This window comes from Gymnogyps californianus, chromosome Z, assembly GCF_018139145.2.
Source record: "Gymnogyps californianus isolate 813 chromosome Z, ASM1813914v2, whole genome shotgun sequence".
Taxonomy (NCBI): domain Eukaryota; kingdom Metazoa; phylum Chordata; class Aves; order Accipitriformes; family Cathartidae; genus Gymnogyps; species Gymnogyps californianus.
In genome coordinates, this window is record NC_059500.1 from 47417017 (window position 1) to 47436043 (window position 19027).

Below are 19027 nucleotides of genomic sequence, written 5' to 3' on the forward strand. Positions count from 1 at the left end.
ATTTACTTTAGATACATGGCAGGGGAAGATGATGGTTAGACTTTAAGTTGACTTTAAGTTTGCATTTTGGTTTTCTGGCTAATAATTACGATTTACTTGGAACTCAGTAAAGAAACACATTTTTCTTCCCAGAGAACTTGCCAGGGCAAGTTTTCTGTAAATAAGTTGAGATTCGTTCTACATGATCTATTAAACTACTTAGTTCCTGCTTGGCCTTTTTCCCTGGGTTTATAAGATTGTACAACTGGTACATTCTTAATCAGCTTTTGTTTTTTCTTTGGATTAACAACATTCAAAAAGCAGCTTTTGACTAATTAAAATTGTGTTTGTTTTATCCACTTATATTCCTCAATGGTAGACTTGATTTAAGGTTATGAAAATACATTAGTGCCTCAGGCATACAGTTTGTTTTTAAGCAGATCTACACATGATGCATATCTGTTCTACTGCCTTTCTGTGGTGACTGGTACTGATTTTCTAATGTATTCTGGGAGCATTACTCCAGGTGAAAGAAAGCAAGAGCTGAAGCGAACTGTGGTTGATGACTGGCTTCAAGCATTTGATTTTTACCTAAGGCTAAACAGAACCCCTTCTTGCTGAAACCCCATTTTTGCTCTCATGAAAACCTCATTAGTGGTGTGAACTGTCAATTACAAGCCAAAAGATTTGGATACCCATTCGTGTATCCGTTATCTTACATTGGGCAAAAACCTATTGACTTAGTATTTTCTTCTAAGCAGATCCGTCCATCTCTTCTGGGTCATATACAAGACATATCACAGACTGTCTTTCAGTTTTTTGTACCTTCTCAAGAATAGATGGGAGATTTTCCTCTGATGTGAACAACACTGAAGTGCAAGTGGTATATACATCTTCTCTTTCTTGCCACAGTAAATAGTGATTACTGCTTCTTTCTGGGAGTTCTAATTAACTAAATGCGTTCATTGCCCAGGCCGTGCATTTGTATATCAAAGGGATGAAGCACCAGGCATACTGTGGCATGTTCACACTGTATGTTGTGCTCTGGTCAGAACCCATGCCTTTTTCCCTAACTAGAAGTTACTTGCCAGGGCCATTGCTCTTTTTCTGTTGCGTTCAAACTCCAGTGCTCACTCAAGTGTCAGAAAACTGCAGCATGAACTTTTTTCACCTCTTTTTGCATAAGCAGTGGGCTAACCTAAGGTTCTTCAAGTTCTTCTGCCCTTGGGGCTTACTCTGGTATTTCTCTGTTTCCTTAACAAGAACACTTGCTCTTGGGCAGCTCCGAGTTTTCAGTTTCTCTTTAACTATTTTGACCCTTCAGGAGATAACAACTTCTCAAACTGTCAAAAAGATTGTCATGGAATTTTAAATTAAGTGTTAGCAAGGAGCACAAGATTAACAGTGACATCACTATCAGTGCTAGAAACAAAAAACCTAAAAATTAATGCTTTGCTGATTGTTAGGAAAGTCTACGGAAAAAGTTATCTAGCTGGATACAAAATGTCTATTCAGAGTCCCAGACATGGTCCTACATTAAGTGAAAACTTGTCTGAATTGAACAGGTTGTTCAGTGCCTATGGGGCTGTCAGTGATGGATGTGTCTCAGGAGTCCAAGTTCCTTTTTCTCCAAGAAAGAGGAATAAGCCTGTTGGCACCTTGAGACAGGACTGATTGTCCCAGAACACAGCAAGGGAGTATCAGGGGATAAAATAGCCCTCTGCTATACTTGGAAAAAGGACATAGGCAAGAATAATGAGTTAGCTTAAGCTTGGGAGAGCAGGCTGTGTAGGGATCATGAGGACAGTGTGCTGGTTTTCTTTCTGCTTCCATTTAAAAATAAAATCAAGGACTGAAGTTTTGGGTGACTTGCAAGCATAGCTACCAATTTCCATGTTGTGGAGTTACGTGCTGGTGTTTTATGCAAGATCAGCTATTCATATGTCATACTAAATTTCATTATAAAATTAGGTTTTGGTTGATTATTTTAGCTTTCCTCCCACTGACCTTTTCCCTCCGCTCATTCATCAAGGGTATAATGCTTTCCTTTCATCTGTCCTTTACCAAGTCTTTTTTATCATTTTCTTCCTCCTGTACATTGTGGAGAGGAGACAAATGTGTTCTCAGAAGCTGACTTTGGCCTGTGGAGTGGAGTGAGACTCATCTGCTCTGTGTGCAGACAAAGACAACTGGCTTCAGTAGGACTTTGATGGTGGTTGTTAGTGTCTTTGCCCATTAAGATGTAAGGAAACTAGCCTTTCTAGGCTAAGCCTAGCCTGTGGAAATACCATTGTGTTCTACCGTTTTATCTCTCTTGAAACATGGACTCCTCCTTTGTACATTCATAATTTAATTCTCTTTTCTAACTCTTTACCTCAATTCATTTAGCTCCCTATGCCATGTCTCTCATTCACCCACCTCAACAATCAAGCCAGCTGGTAAGAACATTTTCCAAAAGATCAAAATGGGCAAATTCTTCCTTCGTCCCTGTGCTGATGCTGCTGAGAGTGCCCTCTCTCCTCCCTTTTAAAGGGAATATGTTTATTACTGCTCGTGTTAAAAGCCAAGGAAGGAGTCCTTTCCCTCCTTCAAGGGTCAGATGATTAGATATTCAGTCAGACTACAAGTTACCATTTGCAAATAGCTGAGCGTTGTCTGCCTGAGACCCAAACAGGAACAGAAAATGGAGCACAGATCAGCTGCTTCTGCAGATCAGCGGTGGTTGCGTGGACAGGAGGCACTTCAGTATAGCTCCCCATTCCTTGTCACCTTTACGAGTGTCTGGTCCATCAGGAGTTCGCCCATCAGCACCATCTGAGCTTCTTCCCAGCCAACCATAGGGTGTAGAAACAGAGAAAAGAAACCATTGATCAGAACCTGCCGAAACTGTGCCAATTTACGAAAGTTCTAGTGCAACCTTAATGATAAATCATTCTCAACATCGGCTTTGAAGTCACTTGCACAAAACTAGTCAAAATGCCTGTCACCTGAGCCTTGCTACGTCTGGAATAATCCATAAAGCCATTCCTCCCATGAAGGGAACACCCCCCCTGTTAGGAGTAAGACCCTGACAGATGGAGGTCTATCTTCTCTTCTGGCAGTGACCAGAGATGACACTCCTTGACTTTGTTTCCCCATTAGCAGATAGAGAGTTGCAAGCTTCATCTCCGTTTGAAGAACACTCTGAGGCTCACTTTGTTCACATTAGTACTTTGTGTTTCCTGGGCTACAGGAATTACAGAACCCTAATAGTAATTGCAGTTCCTGCAGCCATCACCGTTGCTTTTACTTGCTGCTTCGTGTCTCAGATGGGCTGTACTTCAGAGTTAAATGCCCTGTGGCATCAGTCTTGCTTCCTTCCGTCTTTAAGCTGCTTTTGCCCATTCTTATTTCAAGCAGCTGAAGTTTTACATTTCCCAAATATGTTAAACATATTCCTCTTTCTGTAACTGTCTTTTACAGCAAAATAAATTGAGTAAAATCAAACCAAAATCCCAACTGAGTTTAATGCAGTTTTATGAGCAAATCAAGCTTTGTACCTTCTGTTAGTTCAGGAAAAGAGATAGCATGGTGTTGCGTGGGATTGATGCACTTTTTACATATGAGCATTGGCAAAGTGCTTACTTGACCTGAAATTAACCCTGAAATAAAGGGAATTGCTAAAGCTAAATATATAAAAACAGGAAGACAAAGACTGCCTTGGCCAGTACAAGTTAGAATGATTTGTTAGACTCTGCTTCTCAATACATGGATTAACCTGACAAATGTACTATTACTGATCAGTATGTCCCTGTAGATCTTTACTTGCATATAATACCCTTTAAGAAAGCAAAAAATGCTAAAACCCAGCAATGCAAAAGAATCTTGCTTCTAATAATAATATAGTAATAGTCAATTTCTCCTGGTATGACAGTATTTTACTTACTTCAGCTATGGTCCATGGGGCCAATCGTGCAAACACTTGAACATGAGTCACTTCACTGTCATGAGTAAGTCTATTGAAGCCGAGTTGCTCGTGTGAGTAAATGATTCATGGATAAGTCCCTGCAGCATAAGCCCCCAGTGCATTACTTCATTTGTTTAATGTTTAAGACTCTCCCCTCCCAACACTGTGTGGGAAGGGTAGTTTTCTATCATCTACAAAGCTAGGTGAATTGCCTGGAACACTACAAAGTGAACTTCATTTGTGTATTTCATTGTCTCTGTTGTTTCAGGTCCGTTGAGGTCTATAATGAAACATCTGCATTCAGATGATAATGAACATGAAGCAGATGAGAAGGACAATGATTCTGAGTTGGAACCACCTGTAAATACACGAGGAGGAAGCAGGAGTCGCAGGTGAGTGTCTTGTGATTGCAAGTAGCCTGGTAGCCAAGACATTGTGTTTGTTAGTATTTAGGTGAGGTCTAAGGTTCTCAAAGAGCGCGGAATAGCAAATGGACGGAGAATTCAGACTCTCTTTTAAAGCATATGCATGTAAAAGTGCCTCTTCTAGAGGCTAACAGGAATTAGCCATTCCCAATACAAACCGTTTCTCTACTAATCCATATGGTTATGGTGATCCTCCTTCATTTGACTTGCCTTGATTTCGTGCCATTGTGACTTCAGGGGAGTAGTCATAATTACTCTGTGGCATAAATGAGATAAAATTAAGTCCTTCAATTGCCGGCTGAGCTATTCTGTACATAGCATCTCATTTTCAAGATCTGTCTGCTTACCAGTTTTAGACTAGGTTGTTAAATTGGATCAGAATCAATGAAATTTGAATTTCAAGTAATTTCTGCACTGCATGCAGTAGGTAATGTGTAAAAGTGCAGACAGAAGGTAAAGCAAGCATCTGTCATAAATTACTTTTTTAAAAAAGCTTCTGCATCCTAGCTGCAACCTTCAGAGGGTGTTCCAAAAATCATCTGTTCTTCAGGCAGCTTGAAGCTCTATCTGAATGTTGTTGAAGGTTATGGAAAACCTGAAACAGTCTCTCTCGAACCTTTTCATAGCGAGTTCTTCATCTGATCCACAGGGTTTTGCTGTGAGTGCACAGTACCTGAGTGCCAGTGTCAGCTATTGCTTAAGTGGGAAGGTAATAGGAAAACATTAAAGAATATCAGCTGCTTCCCTGGTGCACTTTAGCAGCTGGAATCAAGGAGAAAAAGACCAAGATGATTAGCAGTTCAAGAATTTGTTTGTGTCAGTGATTGTATACAGGATTGTCTCAAGCTCAACTCGTCTCTAAGTGTGGAGATTTTGTTTCAGTTTTTTAACAAAACGTTAAGGCTAATGTTTCTCTAGCTTCTTTTTATCCCAAATAACTATTTTTTTTTCTTCTGACAAATAAATATTCCCTGTTGTTCCTAAGTAAACGAAGGGTGAGACTGACTAGGAGCTGAGCTTTTTCATGTGGCCTCTCCTGAGATACTAAGTTTTTAAATTTTAGCTAGGAAAAAGAGTGTTATTTATGACAAGAAACAAGGAACTTTTCAGTGAAACACTTGTCCAAGGGGGAAGTACAGCTATTTAGAAAGCTTTCAGAAGAGCAGAAAAGTATCTCTAAAAAACATTTTCCTCCTTCCATGAGGCTATGAACCGAGATACAGACTCGCTCCAGGAACGTTGGGAACAGCAGTTTAATGTTCTAAATATTTAACCATTGGGAACAGCAGTTTAATGTTCTAAATACTTAACCTTTTCTGCAACATTAGCTGCTGTTAACCGGACATGTCATCTCAGCCAAGTGCAGGCAGACAACCTCGTTCTCCACGCTATGCAGAGCTTTTTCCAGAGTGTGGCCCTGCTCGGATGCCTCTCTTCCATGTGACCTTGATTAATGATGGCTTGCTTAGCGACGGGTCATTCTTAGTGTCCTGCCTCAAAGTGCAAGCTCAGTTCTCCCTTGTTAACAGCCCTTTGGAGGTGTAATCTCTTGGCTCTGTTTTTCCATAGGGTTAGTCTGAGTGATGGCAGTGACAGTGACAGCAGTTCAGCTTCCTCACCACTACATCATGAACCAGCACCACCTTTACTGAAAACCAACAACCACCAGGTAAAGTCAGGATTCATAAATGCAGTCCTGGGGAGCTGATAATGACATTCTGATTACTTCAGTGCAGTTACTTAGCCTGTAAACTGACATAAGAGCTGTTTTTTCAGGAGAAGGAGAAGTATTTGGTTTAGCAGATACTATAGACCAAAGTAATGTTTTCATCAGTATTTTAAGAAATGTGTCCTTTCTGTATGAATTAGCTTTGTAAGGTAAACAATGCAAACTGGCTTTACAGCATCAGTCATACAATTGATACAGGTTTGGGTTTGTATTAGCAGTAGGCACAGTTCGCAACAATAGGCTCATTCTCAGGAGTTTATTCATCATCTCTTCCCCTCTCCCCCACCAGTGTTTATCTAGAAGATACAATATTTTTTACTTCACTAGAAGACACAGTAGTTTTTATTTCACAAGAGTACTTGTTCCATACCCATAAGAGCTAACATTGTTATTATTTTTGAGATAGGGAAGTAGGGTAGTTCTGTATTTCCGAGAAAAGAAATTAAATAACCTAGAGCTACAGAATACATCAGGGACAAATGAGAATTAGAGTTTGGGAGTTACCTCACCCCGAGTCACCAATAAAGTAAGGCTCTCAAAATTAACCATAAAAGCTGATATTCTTTAAAAAATATTATCATTTATAAAATAGAGCATTTGTCACTTATTTTAGGGAGCCATAATTCACTCTTGGTGTCAGTTCGATCATACACAAAGCAGTCATGAAATTTACTGACTGGCAATAAATGGCTGCTTACAGTATTGATATAGTTTAAATAGTGTCTACATGTGTTAACAAAAGTTTGTGGTTTAGATGGTGAGTTTTATGGATGAGTTTCCTATGTCTCTTAGGTTAACTGCTTCAATTATCTGGTAGAAATTATTTACTTGTCATCGTTTTTCTAACAAGATTTCCAATACAAGCTTATTGATAGTGCAAAACCAAAACATTATTATTCATGTCAGTTAGGTTCAGATACAGTGTGAAGAAAAAACACATAGGAAGTAGTTTGTACACAGAGAGAGGAAGGAGATTCCATGTCCAGAAAGCATTCTTATTATCCACCAGAAATTCTGTAGGCTTTTCTAAGTTGATCTGTACAAAAGTTACAAGTTTTTAAGAGAGAGTCTTTTGGGAAAAAAGCAAATTATAAAGATGAAGAATATTGCATTTACTGGAGACATAAGCACAAGAAAAAGAAAACACCTATCTGTGGCTTGTTGTTTAATGAATACTAACTTCTACAGAGGCAAGGTAATTGTTAAGTAATTGTAAGTTTCAATATCAGCAGCCCACTCAGTAACATCTTTCATGTTCCTTTCCCCTTTGGTGAGCTAACAGAAGGTCTACCTGCGCATTTAGACACTCCAAACAATACCAGTGTGCCAGCTAAAATTGAATGTCACATACCTTCCTCCATTTTTATAATTGAGCTGAATTTGTAATCAAACTGAAAATCAGAAATTTAGGGAAGCATTATGAGAATTCAAATTGTATGGACTGTAGCCACATTTGAAATCTCTGCTTGGTAGCATAGTGCGGCGTGCCAGGATGATACTTTTGACTGATGAAATCAGGCTTGTGTTGGCTAAGTCCATTCATAGAACTAAAGAGCTAAGACAGAGTTAATATTTCTGTAAGCTTCCTCAGATGTGATTAGTGCTGTGTCTCATCTAAACAAGAGTGTTTAAGATGTTACGTTTCAACTACACATCAAGAGCACTGTAAGGAAGCAACTTTTTCAAATATACTGTGTCCTTGCTAAGGTTCTATTTGAAACCAAGAATTTTCTTCCTTTAAAAAGAAGAAAAGCATCTAAAAGGTATTGGATCCATGCCTAGAGGTCTGGGTTTTTTCAAAACAAGACTTTTTCTTCCACTGGTCTACACAGCAGTAACCCCAGGGTGTGTCGAATCAAAGAACTGGGATATTTCTTCAGAAAAGTTATGTTTTGCTTTCTGGCCATGCATCACTCTTGGCTAAGTAAATCCTTACGTAAGGTTAACTCAGATCTGCAGTCACTTTCTCTATATAGGGAAATAGCTGCCTGCCTGCTGTATTCTTATGGTGCTGATCACCCAGGGGAGCATATATGCAATTTTAGTCATTTATACCAAGGGAAGTAGAAATGAGAGGGAACTTAGAGAAAGCTGTCAGTGAGGCTTCTTGCTAGTCTAGAAGACTTGCTTTTACAGGCCTTATTTCGTTGTTTTATTTGCTGAGTTTTGTCCTATGTTGTGACTGTCCAGTGTGGTTTTGGAGATAATCATGGTAGTGATGTTAGTCTTCCTTACAATGAAATGTGAAACAGAATCTTCCATCACCTGTGATCATTTATTTTCCTTTGATGTTTTTCAGAAGAACTGATCATATTCCAGGTTAGGAATGACATGGTGATTTATTTTTTTTTGACTCTACTTTTAACTTCAAAAAACGTGTGTTGTGTGTGGAAAAATTGGAAGAACAATCAACAGTTCTGTTTCCCAAAAATATTCCTCACTGTAGTCCTAAAATTTTCATAATAAGCATGGTGTTCCGCAGTTTGTTGACATGCTCTTCTTGACTGTGGTTCAGTACTGGATGAAGCATTCTTGGTTTGTATATGTGGTAGTAAATGGCTTTGTATGGCATTGAAGGAAGGGTACCATTTAAGTGCAAGAGAAATTACTGTCAAACACTTTGTTTTTTCAGTTACAACTCATGCAGTCATTTCAAAGACTGTTTCAAAATCTCTATTGTAGAAAGAAGAAAAGAGAGCACTGGGGAAAAAAAAGAACAGGAAAAATATGCTGATCGTGTGGCATTTTAAAGGCACTGGAGGGTACCTCAGCATCATTTTGTATCTGCAAAATCAGATCTCTTATCCTACCAGCATGCAAAAGATACAAAACAGTGTTGAGGGGGCTTTAAATGACATGAAATTAGTTCTTTCAAGGATTAATAATATCAATATCACCTCATTCCAGCAACTCAGCATTGTCTGCTGTAAGCTGCTTTTTTTCTGAAAAATATGAGTAGGTTATATGGATTAAAGAATGAAAAGCTCAGTTTCAAGTTTTGAGTACATTTTCTCCAGATGTTATATTCTTTGTGTTATTAACTGATAGCAGAATTTTTCATATGTAATTGTATCCAACAATGCATTTAATTTTTTACAGGATTTTCTTTCTTTTCCAGATTTTAGAAGTGAAAAGTCCAATAAAGCAAAACAAATCTGATAAACAAATAAAGAATGGGGATTGTGATAAGGTAAATGAGAATGAGGTAACAGTAAACTAGTCCAGAATGTGATATTAATGTATTTACTAAACACTATCCTTTGTTACAGAATGATAATCTTAGTGATTAGTACGTCTTTGCTTTGGGTTCCTTTAGGTGCAGATCTTTCTCTCTTTTTTTTCTGTAATTCTTTCTTCTTCTGTGCTATTTTGAAAGTGTTTTCTTTGTCTTCAATACCTGCGGTGATTTGGCAAATGTCATCAGTTGGGAATCCGCCATCTATTATTTATTTTATCTACTCTCCGCCATGAGTTTGCATTGTGCTTCACAGATGAAGTGATAATTTTTGAAGAGAAGAATTCACAGCTGTATTCCTAGCCAATAAATCAATTAATTAAAAAAATATATGTATTTTCCAGAATCCTTTCTGAAGGCTGTGCGTTAGGAAGTGGCAGTGTGATTTAGCATGTTAACTAGAATGATATGAAGCAACAGTTACCATTTAACGCTGAGAAAGACAGGTTTTTTTTAAATCATGTCAGCTGGCCATGGGTAAGAGCTCTAAGTCCTTGTGTGAGTGAACATAGCACAATTTCCCAGTGTGGACAAGTTCCTCTGAAGGTTCATATTTTACAGATATTAGTGTCAACTTTGTAATAGTGTGAGGCAGGAGACGAAAGTTTCAGTATCTGTTGCTAGATTTTTAGTGGCCTGATCCATATGCTTTTTGGTTTCTTAAGTTGGGTGCCATATCTCTCTGTGCTTAAAAGAAGAAAAGGTTTCTGATGGCTCAGGCTGAAGGAGAAAGTTGATAATTGGGTGGAGACATGGGACATGTTTGACATCTCAGGAAGGACAACAGTGGAATTTAGCATTGGATTAATCTTGCTTGATCTTTCTGTCCTTATATCTCCTTGCTGACACAGAAAATTAATTATGTAGCTTTAGAAAGAAAGAGGGATTTGATTGTGAGCCTTTGGGTTTGGGTCTTATGTGGAAAGGTGGGAGATGTTTTTTAAAGATGCTGTTTTGGCATCCCCTGTCTGTTTGACACTTTTTTTGCCACAGTTGAGATATCGAGATTATCTTCTACAGCAAAGGACCACCTAATAAGATTTTCATTGGCATGAAGTATCTAAGAAAACCCACAAAAACTTATATCTGGGTTGTATTAAGCTAGAGAAAGCCAGACAACTAAATAAGAAAATTTAGCTCAAAAAAGATTTAAAATAAAATTTCTTTTTGTATTGTTTTTGAAGACATCTGAAGTTTTTTAAATACATAGCTATGACTTAATTAACAAGTTGTTTATGGGGGGGGGATTTGTTTCTAGGCATATCTCGATGAACTAGTAGAGCTCCACAGAAGATTAATGACATTGAGAGAGAGACATGTACTGCAGCAGGTGAGGAGCACTCTCATGCAATATCACAGCGTGCTCATTGAAATTGTGAAGTCGCATCTATTTTTTTGCCTTTATCTAAAACTCTATATTCAAGTTTAATAGCCTTCAAGCCTGTATAATCCATATACAGCCCATTACCACTTTCAGTACAGCTTAGGGAATTTTTACACATACTTTAAATTGTGTTGTCACACTAAATGACAAATTTAAAAAAATGCGTATCTAAGCTAAATTTTTCACCAATTCATTGTTATGTTTCTCAACATACTGTATCAATAATTATAAAAACAGGATGGGAGAATGGATACAGCTGTGCACCATGACTTGATAAAAATCTTGTTGGTTTTTCCTGAAAATGACTGGTGTTTTCTCAGAAACAATTAAAGGTGTTTTCTATGGCAAGCAGAAAACATGGAATTCAAAGCAAAACTCACTTTGAGGAAAAACACAATATATTCGTTGAGTCTTCTGAAGTCATGGAATGAGTAAAATACGAAAATGTGCAAACGAAGAAGGCTCCAAATTTATTGGAAGGTTATGCAATAGTAAAAACGAAGAATAGTATTCTTTGGTTTGGGCGGCATTGTCAGGTACTATTGGATTACAAACTGTGAAGATTAAACAATGTGCTGTTAATAAAGCAGATGTAATTGTAGCACAGATGGTTTTATTATGTTTAGTGCAATTATGTGCCAGTTGTGGACGTGTCGTAGAGAGAGAAATTTTTACCACTTCTAAATGATTGCAATCACTCATCAAATTTCTCAACACCTGGTAAGTGTGTTAAAAATATTTTGTAAGCCCCAGCATTAATCTGTTTATTAGTTCAGGCTCAATATTGTGACTAAAGATAGACGACAATTGAGAGGTCAGTGAAAAGGAAGACATTGGTTAAGGATATTCTTAGTTAAAGAGGAATTCTGATAGCTTTATCAGATTTCATAAGTTACAATAGACAATGATGCATATTGGTTATCCTTCATATTTAACGTACTGTTGTTTCCCAAGTTTTTTATCTACAAAGGGAACCAAAGCACAGCTTTAGAATGGTGGCAGAGGCAAATTTTTATCTACATTGGGAAATTACTGTGCAGGAGGCTAAAAGGTAGGAATTGCAACACCCTCTCCACTTTACATTATTCATTAACTCTTAGAGAGTTCATATAAAAAGTGAATGTGAAAAAGCCACTGTATTGTAAATTCACACTCTGTCTTTGCTTCCTGCACACTTACTTCCCCAGTTATCCAAGGCATAGCTTTTGAATGGTTTCACTTCTGGTAAACCTCTGTAGCCAGTATTACGCAGTTACCAGCTATCGGTACTGAACTACACCACACCACTGTCCTAGCCTGCACAGTCCGGCCATACATCCAGCTTTTACTGGGGCTGTATCAACAGCCTGCAGAGCATAGGGCTTAGGTGGCGTCACGTGAAATTTTGAAAAAGAAAAGCATCTTCAAAACCTTTCATGCAAAGCAGAGATAAAAACAAGCAAGAAATGTTTTTTCCCTATGAGGGTGGTGTAGCAGTGTCCTGGAGAGACTGTGCTGTCTCCATCCTTGCAGCTTTTAAAATCCTGACTGGATAAGCCTGGAGCAGCCTGATCTGACTCCACAGCTGAGCCTGCTCTGGGCAGAGGCTGGGACTAGCAAAACCCCTTCCAACTGGAATTCTTCTGTTATCCTAAGAAATATTTTCCAAGCAAATAAGGTGGTTCAAGTTGAATCCGTAATCCTCTTTCCCATCTAGTAGCATTTAAGTGTATTTGGTGGGGAAGAAATATTTACCTTTGTTAGAAAAATGATGGGTTCATCCACTAAAGCTTCTTCAGTCTGATGTTAAGAGTACTGTTATAATCTGCTTCATGGGAAGTTACTAATACAAGGAAAAACTGTGTGAAAAGAGACATAGCTGGAAATTTAGAGTATCGTATTCTGAGTAAATGAAAAAAGAACAGTATATTCTTGTTGATTTTAAACTAAAGATAGACTTTTTCTTTTCTCCTGAGTGTATTTATCAGAGAAGAGAAAGCATTCATTCACTGACCTTCGCCTTACGACTTGCATGAAGAGTATAATTTTAATACTGTAGTCCATGACTTCTCATAGCATAGTGTTTAATTAATTATATTATAAAAGTTAGGTTGATGTAGAATCAATGTTGCTTTGTTTCCTGGGGGACTGTTCTTGCAGATTGTTCCCCTTGGTTTGGAGTGTCTGCAGGCTGTTGATACAGCCCCAGTGAAAGCTGGATGTATGGCCGGACTGTGCAGGCTAGGACAGTGGTGCAGTTCTGTACTCATAGGTGGTAACGGCATAATACTGGCTACAGAGGTCTACCAGAATTCAATGAAAGAGCGAAGTTACTTACCAGTTGCCTCTTAGCCAGTCTGCCCTAGCAAAAGGTCTATGCTGTTATAAAACAAATAACACAGTTTAGTTCAAAAGCCTTTAATCCCTTAATATTCTACGATTCATTAGTTCATATGATTTTATCAGTTTACAGAAATATGTTCACAATATTGAATGGGTAACTTGCAGAGAATCAGTGCTTCTCTGCATTACAAATAAACTCACATCCCATCTTAAATGTCCTTACTGCTTTGCAGCTATGTAATTAATGTAAAATACTTCCAATGAGCACAGAAATAAAAAAAATACAGATCTGAGAAAGTTTTTTGGAATTAACGTGTAACTTCTAGACCAAGAAATACAAGTATATAGAGACTGTAGGAAGTACAAAGGTCAGGAGAGCAAGGGGTAAAACTGTAGAAAGGGATGGTGGTTACTACATGAGAAGAGGGATTGAGTGCAAAAATATGCAACAGAAAACTGTTAATAGCTGCAAGAATTTTAAAGGCGGTGGTGGTGTTGAAGTGGAATGTTCATGGAGTTGTGTGTTCCTGAGTGGTGATTGTCATCTGTTTAGTTTATGTCAGGGCAGGTAATAATCTCTTGCCCATGTCAAAGTCTGCTACCCACAGACCTTCAAGGAATTTTTAGAGAAGGGACTTGCAAGAGAAGAATGAAGGCATTGATCATTCAAAAGTGCTGGCTTTTGAAACTTATGCTGAGGGATGTGAAAAGGAGAGGACAGGTTTTTGCAGTCTCAGTTGTTGCCAAGTCCATAGGCACGACAGCAAACAGGAATGCAGCCAAGTAGGAAATGAGAAAAATGTATCTGTTTGAGAATGTGGCTCTTTCCCAAGAGCGGCATTTCTCGTTGAGACACTTTGTTAAAGGAAGCTGAAATAAATCCGCAAAAAAGAGGGAGGAGGCAGGAGAGATGTGATACTGAACTGCAAGTGCCTGGATATGTAGCTAAGTAATCCTGATGTAAAATGATACTTGACGATATATAAGAATTGCCCAAGAGGGAGAAGGCAGGTGAAAAAGAACATTTGACCAAGAGATTAGTCCTGTGAGAATCACCTGAGCAATTTTTATGCTAATATTGGACCATGGCTAGACAGAAATTGATCTGAAATTACATTTTAAAAAGAAATCTCTCTCCCATCTCTTTCACTGTAAAGAAAGGGTTTGGGATTTACAGTGATGAGGCTTTTTTTTTTTTTTTTTTTTTTTTTTAAAAAAAAACCTCTGTGATTTCCAGTGAAATAGTAGGGATAACTGAGTCTGTGATCAGATGTTAATGCTGCATGTCCCATATATTCAAATTTGGCTGGCTAAAGCTGGTTCCTAATTCTGCCTTTTCAGTGCAGATTATGTTAGTATGAGCCCATGAAAGGCAACAAGATTTCTGGCAAGACTTTGCCTCATATTTGGAGGCATCAGAAGTCATATCTTCAGCTGGTGAAAAATTTCCTTAAAGCTAGTGCACTAGACAGCACAGGTGTAAGGAAGAAATTGAGAGTATGCAGCACTGCTGAAAATGACATTGCTCATGTCCACAAGGTGCTTAACTTCAGACGGCAACTATCTTCTGAGAATTTTCTGCAAGGGGCAGCTTGCAGGTCTGGAAACTATCACATGGCCTAAAGCCCTCCATAAATTGAAAAATGACTATGTCATTAGTTGCACTTTGGCTTCCCTAAACACACACACTCATTTGCTTGTTTAAGGCAGATAAATAGTTGTACTATGATGGATAATGATGAAACTGAGCTGGAAGGACATTATGTAAACAGACATGTACATTACAGCAGAAAACCAAAGCTTAATACAGCAGGAACAAATGGGATATTTTTGTTCTTTGCAGCCTGAGCTCTCAGAATAAAACATTTTAATGCTGTGTTTTTAATATTATAACTGTCAGACTTCCTGGCTACGAATCTCAACCTTTTATTCTTTTTTAATTATTTCTGAATAGCATAAGGATGTGTATGCTAATACTGTAAGTCATTAATTCCTCATTGACTAACACACAGGCAGGTGTTTTTCATTGAGCTGTCTGGGTTTATCTTGATACATTTTTGTACATCCATTAAAACTTTTGGGGTTCATTTCAGTCTGATTTACCAGGTGTCCTGACACAGTGGCTATATTTCTTGAGAGTGGGATGAGGGATATGTTTAAAATGTTTATATTTCCCTTGGCCTAGAGCTTAAAAGCCCAAAGCGGAACGTGATCAATAGAAGTGCTTATCAATTTTTTAAAATATACGGTGCTGTTTAAAAATACATGTACTAACACTTTTATGTAATCTTTGTTCCTAAAATCAGGTATATTGCTGTGGGGTTATGAGGGGTGGTATTCTTCCACTGTAACGCAAGGAAGTGTTAGACAGAATTGTTCAGTGTACCTACACCTTCCGGGCCTCGGCTTCTGTAAACTTCTTGTGCAGCCATTTATTTGTCACACAGTGGATATTTGGAGACCAAGCCTGAGATTAAATTCTTAACTTTACAAAAGGAGGCTGGATTGAGTCCTTAGCTTCTCTGTTAGACGAAGCTCAAGAGAGTGCCAAAAATGAGAACGACAAATAACACATATCAAAGTTTCCTTCTGAACGGTAGGAGATGGAAAAGTGTTACAAGCATCTATGAATCAACAAGTGGACAAATGAAGTTGGCAATTTTAGATTAAAAATTCCCATATGGAAAAAAATTAAAGCCAAGAGGCACGGATTTAAATGAAGTGTTAATAAGAGCAGGATTGTTCCTAAGTACTTTCAGAATTTTGGACAGCTGCAAACCAAATTAAACAGCTTTTACTTCTATTTTTTTCCAACCTGGAAAGTGGGAGGTGATTGGAAAGGGGGATTTTTACTGTAACAGGCATTTCCCTCTTATTATTTTATCTTGTTTCCATTCTATTTAATCCACCCTGGGCTGTGTCATTCCATGCCTGACAATACAAGTGAAGTTATTTCATTTATCATCAACATAGTCTTTTCTTCTGTGGTCTGAGGAGAAAAAACCTCTGTTTATATAATGAAATGGGGAGCGGAAAATTACAAAATATTTCGTTTAAATTCATTGTTCTTTTTCAAGTTGCTGTATTCCTACCAGGTTTGTCATTTTAAGGTATGCTCCATAAGCCATGTGTGCATATATCTGTGTCTCCTCCAGCTGTGGAAAAGGAATTACAGTCAGAGTAATAAAGCTCAATCAAGCAAGGAATGTCTAGCAGCAGCGTTTCAGTGGAGGTATATGTGGAAGCCCTAGAACTAAATGGGTTTCAAATTGAAGGGTGCAAACGGGACATTAAGCCTAGCCTGAGTGCTGCAGAAGGGATGGTTGGAAAGATTGAGCAGAAGAGCAATATTCTGTCAGTCCATGACACTACCAGAAGCCTTCCTCAGAATGGGGTGCCTTTTGTGTGTGCTCATTTGAGATGTCTGTCTCTTGGAATGAAACAGTGCATAAGAGGTTCATAGCCATAGTGTGTTGGCACTGTTAGCTCTATCTGACAAATAATGCTTTGGCTTTCCAAGATGCTGAATGGGTTTTTTAGGGAGCTGCACATCCTAGAATTTAACATATCTGGAGTTACTTGTTACAGCAATTCAGTGTTAAGCATGACCACTCTTTAAAAATGTAGACTACAATTCAGAGACTAAAATATCAAAACTGCAGAAGGGCACAAGTTAGATATGTACTGTTGATTTCACAGTATCATGGAATGGTTGAGGTTGGAAGGGACCTCTGGAGGTCACCTGGTCCGACTCCCCCCTGCTTAAGCAGGGACGTGTACAGCCAGTTGCCCAGGACTATGTCAGATGGCTTTTGAGTATCTCCAAGAATGGAGACCCCACAGCCTCCCTGGGCAACCTGTGCCAGTGCTTGGTCAACCTCACAGGAAAAGTGTTTCCTGGTGTTCAGAGAGAACCTCCTGTGTTTCAGCTGGTGCCCGTTGCCTCTGGTCCTGTCACTGGGCACCGCTGAAAAGAGCCTGGCTCTACCTTCTTTACACCCTCCCTTCAGGTATTAGTGCACATTGTTAAGATCCACCCTGAACCTTCTTTTCTCCAGGCTGAAATCCCAGCTCTCTCAGCCTTTCCTCATAGGAGAGCTATTTTAGTCCCTATTCTTCTCAAGAGCTCCTAACAACTCTTCTGTTTCCTATTTGAATGAAAGCTGTGATTATAGATTAAATAGTCACCAGAAGAAGTGATCTTATGCCATTGGTAGAAGTCTTTCATGGCTAATTTGGTTTAAAAAAATTGATGTAAGTCTCAAGAAATAACTGTTAGTATGTGAACTAACAGTTGATGTGAGAGCTCTTGAATACATTTTTTGTTTCATATGGTGAGATGGACTAGATTCTGTAAGGATTTATTTCTTTCCCTTGCTTGCAGAAAGGCTTATGCCAATTATTTTCTAAAGTAACCTGCTTAGCAGCTAACGCACACAGTAAATATTCCAGAGATCTACCTGGGGTTTTTTTTATTTGTTTGGGCTTGGGGGGTGGGGTTGGTCGGTCTGGGTTTTGGGGTGTTTTTTTTTTTAAAGACAGACGTAGAAAATATGCAGATTTTCTTTAAACATTTGAAAAATATATTCTCAATGGTAACGTTTGCTGGAACAGCAGATGGGTAGGCTGGCATTATGGTTGATGATGATCTGAAAAAAAAAAAAGAGGTACTGTAGTCTGGACCATAGTTCGTGTCAGAAAGGAAGTGAGTGATAAGGATAATGGTTTAACCTGCAAGTATTGGGGCAATTGGGCTTGTTTTATGCCTTTCATATGATACTTAGTGGCATGTTAATACATTCAGTGGGCATGTAAAACTGCTGAAATTTTCAACTGCATCTTTTCTTTCCTTTCAGATAGTAAATCTTATAGAAGAAACTGGACACTTTCATATCACAAATACAACCTTTGACTTTGATCTTTGCTCACTGGACAAAACCACAGTCCGTAAACTACAGAGTTACCTGGAAACATCTGAAACCTCCTGAGGATTCAGCATCTGGCTGCATCAAAAACTGTTCTTCAAATGAAACATTCAGAATGATGCAACCAAAATGGGGGAAAAAACAAAACAACCCTCCTCAGCTTTATTTTTCCTTAAAGCCAGTCATCATCTCTTGATAAGGGAGAGGAAAAGTGACAAGACTCAGAGGACTGCTCTTCTCAAGAAGAAAATGCTCTGGAAGAGTTTGCCTGGATAGCCTTGAAAAACAAACACATAAAAACAAACAAAAATACTTGGTCTTAATGAATGTGTATGGTATCATGTATCTCTCTGTGGTGTTCCAGTCCACAAGATGAATGCATGTTCAACACACTGCCTTATTACATAACTGATCTATTTATTATTGCATACATGTATTCTAAAGTCAATGAGTCATTGAATGACACTACCAGATGTTGCAAGTAGTGGGGGGGTCCCATGTGTGCTCTTTTGATGCAGTACTATCGCAAGCCTAGTAACCTTATTCATGTTAAAATGCCACTTCTTGCTGTGTTTCTCTAGTCACTTAAAACACTACAGTCTTGTTTCCACTTCTGCAGTTCCAGGAAGCAAGATACGAAGTTGGGGACCAAACAGTGGTCCTGTATTTTGTTTCCCATCTGCCACAGTGGGTTGGACCACAGCAGGTTGGACCACAGGTCCATGGTTCTATCCATTTATTGATCTTGACGATGGTAGAAAATGCACCAAATAGGATCGTATGACTTGCTGTCTAGCCTTAGTGAATAAACCAGTAGGACTTGTAACAAAAAATGTTATGTATGCTGTCCTGAATCCAGCATCTTTTGCAGTCTACATTCTTGTGTCTGTTCTAATGTTATAAAATTAAATATATATGAGTGAAGGTGTTCTGCAGGATCATCACAAAAGAAGAAATACTGGTCCTGTCTTCTAAGGAAATGTTGTAGAAAATTCTTAATTTGGGGCTATTTATTACTACAAGTTTCAACACTCCTCTGCTGCCAGTGTGTGAATCACTTTTACCATAAAACTATTTGCATA

General features: G+C 38.4%; 1 protein-coding gene across 2 annotated transcripts in view; it reads left to right on the top strand.

Annotated features, from left to right (window-relative positions):
• Window positions 1–18166, top strand: part of MLLT3 (MLLT3 super elongation complex subunit) — a 142787-nt gene extending 124621 nt beyond the window's left edge. For both annotated transcript variants that reach the window (XM_050913192.1, XM_050913190.1), the window contains 5 exons: window positions 4194–4317; window positions 5920–6019; window positions 9198–9269; window positions 10573–10644; window positions 17877–18166. In XM_050913192.1, coding sequence (XP_050769149.1) covers window positions 4194–4317; window positions 5920–6019; window positions 9198–9269; window positions 10573–10644; window positions 17877–18008 — 500 coding nt within the window. In that variant the 3' untranslated portion in view covers window positions 18009–18166. The remainder of the gene's footprint in view (window positions 1–4193; window positions 4318–5919; window positions 6020–9197; window positions 9270–10572; window positions 10645–17876) is intronic.
• The last annotated feature ends 861 nt before the right edge of the window (window positions 18167–19027 follow it).